Below are 7826 nucleotides of genomic sequence, written 5' to 3'. Positions count from 1 at the left end.
TTTTGTGTGTCAATGTCATTATGAAGATGGTAAATATATCGAATTTCATCATACTTACAATCAAAGCTTTATGTGGGCGTATGTTACCTTGCCTGGCAAGCTATATTTTTCTTCACTTTTTGGCTCGTGCTCACTCTACAGACTACAATTCTCTATTGATTCTTTTGATTTGTTGTATTTGTGTCAATATCATTATGAAGATGTGCACTATTGAATGTGGTGAGGATCCGATGATTTTCTTCAGAGATATCGCATAAAACTCTGATATCGTGTTTTTTCACTTTTTTTGACTCGTGCTCACTCTACAGGCTACGATATAGAGTTTGTTTTACAGTTCACATTTAGCTCTTTATCAAGATGCCGATGGGCGTATTCGCTTGCGAGACTTGCCGCAAGCCTATGTTTAATACAGGTGTAAGTTAAGTAATACTTATTGAATAAAAACCCACTGGACAATCCATACTATCATTAGAATAACAACACCAAAGATGCGTTAAAATAAATTCTTGAATTGGTGAAATATCAAGGTCGGAGAGAGCAAATATATAATTATGTCGAATTATGTATGACACAGAACAGTTTTTCCCAAAAATATATAATATGCGCAGACATTTAATTGTGTTATTTAAAACTGTTCGTATTAAAACCAATTTCATGTGTTTATAAAAACTGTGGAATAAAAATTTGTAGGATTGATAGAATAATTGATCGACTATCATAAATTTGATCTCCATTTTAAATTGAAACTTTATAAGACCAACAAGAACCATAATGATTAATCTGTTAATCTGATCACACCAAATTCATTTAAATCAGATGAAAACTGTGGTCTCTATTGTGCTCACAAACAAATTTTACTAAGTAAAGGATAATAACTCAAGAACCATTCATCGAAAAATTTAATCCTATTAATTGCAATGATCACACCAAATTTCATCAAAATCCATTGAAAGTCGAAGCTTCTATTATGCCCACGAAATTTTTTTTACCCGTTTTAACACAGTCACGGGCAATAAAGCAAAAAAATCGTCAAATTCAAACTTAACTGAGATCTTATCAATTCCAATGTTCACAATCTAGTCTCACAGAAATCGGTTGAAAATTGCAGTTTCTAAAGTGCCAACAAACAAAATTTTTACGCGGTTTTACTGAGTCAATAATTCAAAATCCATTCGAACTGAGATCTAATCAATTCCAATGCTCACACCAAATTTCATTAAAATCGATTGAAAATTGTAGCTTCTATTGTGCGTACAAACAAATTTTGACACGAGTCAAGGGCAATAACTTAAAATCCTTTCATCAAATATCTTCAAATTCGAACTTGACCAAGATCTTATCAATTCCAATTTTCGCACCAAGTTTCATCAAAATCAAATGAAAACTGTAGTCTTTATTGTTCCCACAAGAAATATTGACTGACGGACCCAAGGACCGACGGTCAGGGGCAAGGACAATACACGACCACATTTTCATGTGGACGTATAAAAAGCACACAAAGGTAACTGTAAAAAAAATGTGTTAATGTACAAAATACGATAGTGAAACGATCACATTTTCATGTGGACGTATAAAAAGCACACAAAGGTAATTGTAAAAAAAAATGTGTTAATGTACAAAATACGATAGTGAAACGATTACATTTTCATGTGGACGTATAAAAAGCACACAAAGGTAATTGTAAAAAAAAAATGTGTTAATGTACAAAATACGATAGTGAAACGATTACATTTTCATGTGGACGTATAAAAAGCACACAAAGGTAATTGTAAAAAAAAATGTGTTAATGTACAAAATACGATAGTGAAACGATTACATTTTCATGTGGACGTATAAAAAGCACACAAAGGTAATTGTAAAAAAAAAATGTGTTAATGTACAAAATACGATAGTGAAATGTAAAGATTAAATTACATTAAGTAAAGTGGGATGTCATATAAATAATATTTTGTTTAGGTTACACCATTATTTCTTTCATTTTTTATGAATTTAGAAAGTTATCAAAAGCCGAGCAAAAATTTTTGTTTTGTATTTCTTCACTTGAAACATGGCATTGAAATATTCGGTGAAGCTCGATTATGTTCAGACGACTGTCAGCATAGCCCATATATATCATGCATCTTATTTGGCCACATACCTATCGCAGGGGATATGAAAGAATCAACAACTAACCAAGTATGTCCACTACATCATATCATTATCATTTGCATCTCACGATATTCAAATGAACATTATATCTATATATATCACTCTAGAATCCCTATTGTTTCAAGCTTTGTAGAAAGTTATTTTTAAGTAATGAATACCATAATACTCTGCAATAGAGACAATATATTTTTCAGTTTTATCCATTTTGCAAGCTGGAAATGACGTTCTACATTAAAATATTTCAACCAATATCATAAATAGGGAGTGTTATGAGATTTACAAAATAAACCATTGAAATGGTAGAAGCTTGATAATTGGCCTGGTCCAAAAACACTTGACATTGAATATTTGTTTACCTTCTTACCTTTACCTAGACGATTTGGTCTATTCATAAGCTTTGACTATAATTTTTCAATAATACTTTTTACATTTTCTTAGTGTACAAGTTCAAACAGGCCTAGTTATATATTTCTATATAGCTATGCTAAAAGTGGGCTATTTTCATTTTAATCTTAGTTTAGTTAAAAAGTAGTATAACACAGATGTACTGATTTCACCAAATGGACACCTTGTTTTGAAGCTACTACCTGCAAATCAGAATTAAGGATGGAATTATAGAATATGTCAGTTTATTTTTCTATTTCGTATGAGTTGTTGAATTGTCCTGATATATTAGCATCGTACTTTGCTGTAGTTTTCTTCTCCTTTAAACAGATTCGGACTAACAAAGCAATGATCAACAAAACTATAATACTACTCAATACTCCAGTTACAACCCAAAATTTATCCTCTGATACACCTGAAACAAATAATAAAAAATATCAATTTAATCTAGTTATTGCCCTTGTACTTTTAATTTCGAAACTGACCAATAAGCATCACCCTTTTAATGACATAATATATACACCGCCTCATTTAAGTTCGTAAAAAAGTTTCTAAAGTGACCATTTTAAGGGTTTAATCGTATGGTACTCAACAAATTGTCACAAAAACGCGACTGGCATCACTTGGTGCAAACCCAAATACATATGACATCCATCTTACATTGTAGCTTGTATAACCAACATGAGACAGATGAACAAACTGTAAAAATATATTATATTCATATTTATGCTAATTTATTCTTCTAAACAATTAAAGTTTTATTATTCAGTAAATGATACTGTATGAGAATGCGTTTGAAAAAAAAGAAAGGCCACTTACCCTTTTCGGATTTTTCTGTTGCACATGTCATCTCAGTTTTTTCTTCAAAATCAAATCCAGCAGCACCAAAATCACCACATCTTGGAAAACCGTTTGGTGCTCTCGGGTGGTGTCCATAAGATTCATTAATAAGCAAAGCCATTCCGTCCATATTGTGTAGCTCAATATGACAATGCATGAACCAAACACCAGGATTATCAGCCTTGATTCTTACCACAACATAACCTCCAGTAGGAACAATTATCGTATCTTTTCTTGGTGGATTCTTGAGTTCAAGTCCTGGAACATTACCTCCCAACCAACTTGAGTTTGTCCACGTGGCATCATTACAGAAACTCTCTGATCTAGGAATATTGCCACGGCAATCTATATCCATATTTTCTTCCAATAATATCCCTGTTGTTTCATTGTACGATCCATAACCCATTTTCAATACATAGAATGAATGACCGTGCATGTGAATAGGATGTGACCAACCCTTGCCTTTGGCCATGTTCATAAAGACCAGTTGGTAAATTTTTCCGTGGTCTAGATTAAGAGTATACAAACATTTACAGATTTTCTGTTCACCACAATCTTCACCACATTTATAATGACCTAATTCGTGAGGTTGAGTCAATGCAGATACCGCAGGTACTTCGAATGCTCTTCCATTAACTGATCCTGGGGTCCATTTATTTCCGGGGAAAGCAAAATTTAAAAATCTTTCTTCTATGACCTTATCTGTCGGAGCCTCCATCGAACCCTTAGAAGATTTAAGGTGATCAAATCTTACACATTTTGTATAATCTGTCTCTGGATAATATGAAAATGGGCAATTAACTACAACACACATATCATCAGGAGTACAGGACCGTCTTGATGTCATAGGCTCCTCAATATCAGATCCGTTATACCTAAGAATAGCTTCTGCGGAATGGTTTAAGCCAACTTCAAGAGTAACCGCTCTTACCCAGTAGTTATTTGTAGGCTGGTCTGCTGTGATGTAGAAATCATATCGTTCTCCGGGATTTATTATCAAAGATTCTGCTGTAAAAGGTTCTATGTCGTATCCATCTGATGCTATAATAGTTATATTATGATTGTCAATCGATATCCTGAAAGGGTACAAACTTCCTGCTGAAATCCATCTGAATTTATACTGGTTACCGCTGAAAACTGTGAAGATTTCAAGAGGAGCATCATTATGAACTCCATTTTCATTGTAATATCTGCCCTTACCGTTGATTAATCCTGCGTGGAATCTAAACATACTGAAAAACGAGCCATCTAAAGATTTGCTCCCTTGGGCTTTTGTTCTATTTTCATATATACCGTAAAACATTCTATAATAAACCTGGTTGGAATCCCAGTCATGATTCCAATCATTGATCACTACCAAAAACTCATGCATTACAATCGGTTCTTTAGGTCTAATGATGAAAGCCCCATATAACCCCATGGTTCTTTGAACTCCGACGTGCGAGTGATACCAAAATGTACCCTTTGGTTTGGCTTTAAAACGGTAGGTAAAGCTTTGATCGGGTCCTATGGGACACTGATTTACATAAGCAACCCCATCCATCCACGGCGTACCTCTTTGATGAAGACCATGCCAATGTATTGTGGTGGATTCACTTAGCAGTTTATTCTTTACGTGTACGATCACGTTTTGACCTTCATAAACTTCAATTGGTGGTCCCGGCAATGTTCCATTTGCTACTATGACCATTCGTGGATCTTCATATCCATCACCTTGTACGATATCACTAGCATCCATAGGTGAACTATTGGCTGTATCTGTCACATTAAATCTATAGAGATTTCCTCGTTCAGGAAACACTGATATCTTTCCTTTCATCATAGTTAATCGAAATCCTATTTCCAACCAAAATTCACAAGTATCGGCGTTCATATCACATTCTGTCGTACACTGGTTCAATGACGTCAGTGATATAAATAGAACGATGATCAGGAATCTATCCATTGTTCTACAATAAGAAAATAATTGATTAACTAACAAACAGATAGATTGACCACTTGAAGATAATATGCTTCTCCACTGAAATTTCAAATTGAATAATCCCACTTTAACCATGTCATATTGTATAAGATTACACAGATCTAGAAATAGAGTCGTTAAGTTACTAAGACACAGCTTGGTGGCCTTATCTGACTATAATCGTTGTTTCCATTTGGGATCCTTATGTGGAAGCTTCGAATTTTAGTTACAATTCTTGTGCTGGAGTTTTTCTTTGTTTCTACGTAAATACTGCTGTCAAAATAGACGTAATATCAACAATATTACAGTTTTAATCTGTGATGATGGCATTGGAGAATGTAAGCTTTCATCTTGTTAGTTTCTTAACACCCAATTCTTTCGAATTCAAGTAATAGACTGATTTTTCACAAATTTACAGATGCGCCATTTTTGGTGGTTAATTTGAGTCTTGAATATATGAAAATTGTCTTCAGAAGTACGAGGAATGTACAAAAATAACATAATACCTTCAAAAATACGTTAATATAATTTCTTTCCTATTTCTGTAGATATCATTTCTATATATGCCATTTAAAATTACTTAGTTTCTGAGACTAAGGTATGATTTGTCAAAAAAACGGCACATATGTCCCTCTAACATACATTTTTTTTTATCACTACCCCTTATTTGCAGTGATTTTTTATATTTGAAATCAGTGAATACTGTCCCACTTAGGTCGACAGTAATTTTAGTAATTTTTTTACGTTTTATAAAGACTTATTCAAGTATATTAGATTTGATGTCGCGTTCAATTATAAAAAAAGTAACACAATGTATGATAAAATTTATCTTGTGGTTCAGTGAGCATATTGTGAAGGGATCGAGCTTTTCGACCTACATATTGAAATCAGGCCAAGGTCATAAATCTTTTTTTTTTTTATAAAATCTCAACGAAGTATTTTGAATGATAATAAGTGCATTTAGCGATATCGTCTTTCTATAGTCAAGTATGTTAGCTGCGACCTAAGTATAAACATTACAAATAAAGCCCTTTTTCTGATTGTGTTCATAGAGGTTTTGAAATGACGAATAAGATAAAAGGAACTTAAAGGATCTATCCCCGATACATGTGATAATGATGGACAGACCTCAAATTAAAATGAGGTTATATGGAGTTAGGAAACTTCACATAGATTGTGCAAGGAGAGATATTTGCTTCCCGATTTCGAACTGTCAAAAGGTTTTAATGTGAACAATCTTTAATCCGGACAATGCGGCACTTTCTCTATGCCATCTCCTTCGATCGCAAAGATTCTAATAATCAGGTTAACCCGTTCAATCACGTGAAAAAACTAGAGCAAATAGAATTTTATTAATATATATTACTATTTTTAGTTTTAGTTTTAGTAAATCTATCCGGCACATCATCTTTAAAGAAAATATTAAAAGTGTCAAGATTCTCTAAGGGACATTGTCATATTTACTCGTTATGAATACAACATTTCTTCATTTGAAATGAATTAACCTACAACAAACAACCACAATTTTCTTAATAAATGTTTACAGTAAGTGAGTCCGATTAGCATGAATAGTAGATTAAAGCACAATATACTTACAGAAGAAATAATGGACCTGTATATGAATTAAGACAAAGCTCGGAAACAATATTGCAAATAGTAACGATCTTGCTTTTACGAACTTCGTCTTATTTTCAGAATAGACCTAGATTTATGTTCGTAATAGCTTGACGTTGTGAAGATGAACCCAAAGAGGATAGCTCTATGATTCATATATACAGCATCTTCCATTGGTGTTATCAATTCTTATTACGTGTATATGCATGATCAATCTAATATTTGTGTTGTTCTATTAACGTAAGTATAGGATATTTGGACGTCATGACATCCTGTTGTTGTGGTTAATTCAGGATATTTTAATCGAGTAGTAGAAATTTAATTTAAGTTTGTCGTAACAACTGGCAGAAGGATTGCAATTGTAACAGATTTCAATTTTCACCGGATGTTGTATTTCTATACGGATTGGTGAAATATAGGCCTACCACGAATGATACACAGCAAGCATCTTTCTTTGCTTTACGCTATTAATTTAATTTAACTTAACTGTTATCTACAATAGCTTTGAAGTGTGAGAGAGAGATGCTACTGCACTCCTGGTGTTGAGCTTGGCCCCATTTCACAAAAAGATAAGAATTTGTCTGGATTTTTGCTTTAAGAAATACTTCACTTACGAAAAAATTGATGTATCAAAATTGATTTGATGTTAGAAACCACAATGTCAATTTATCAATCAAGTTTCGACTGCAAATTCTTATATAAGATGTTTGTCGCTCCAATTTGATTAATTGTTTTTGAGTTGTTGCCCTTAGCATTGACAAATTGTTTAAAAAAAAGTGAAAACAGAGGTTTGAACATGTAAGCTAAAATGTATATTAGTAATAAGCTAAATGGCACTGATAGCATCAATTTGTACCATTCACATTTTCAATCAGACGAC

At 33.1% G+C, this 7826-nt stretch overlaps 2 protein-coding genes across 2 annotated transcripts; both read right to left on the bottom strand.

Moving 5' to 3' along the window:
- Positions 1 to 3421: 3421 nt before the first annotated feature.
- LOTGIDRAFT_98336 (hypothetical protein) lies at positions 3422 to 3928 on the bottom strand (the record flags this gene model as incomplete). Its single annotated transcript, XM_009061145.1, has 2 exons — positions 3422 to 3630; positions 3688 to 3928. Coding segments are annotated over 2 exons (450 nt in total), but the record flags the coding sequence as incomplete, so codon positions are not given.
- A 366-nt stretch (positions 3929 to 4294) lies between these two features.
- LOTGIDRAFT_124140 (hypothetical protein) lies at positions 4295 to 5062 on the bottom strand (the record flags this gene model as incomplete). Its single annotated transcript, XM_009061144.1, has 2 exons — positions 4295 to 4595; positions 4674 to 5062. Coding segments are annotated over 2 exons (690 nt in total), but the record flags the coding sequence as incomplete, so codon positions are not given.
- Positions 5063 to 7826: the final 2764 nt, after the last annotated feature.

The sequence above is a fragment of the Lottia gigantea genome (genome assembly GCF_000327385.1).
Source record: "Lottia gigantea unplaced genomic scaffold LOTGIsca_46, whole genome shotgun sequence".
Taxonomy (NCBI): Eukaryota; Metazoa; Mollusca; class Gastropoda; family Lottiidae; genus Lottia; species Lottia gigantea.
This window is presented reverse-complemented; position numbering and strand designations above follow the sequence as displayed.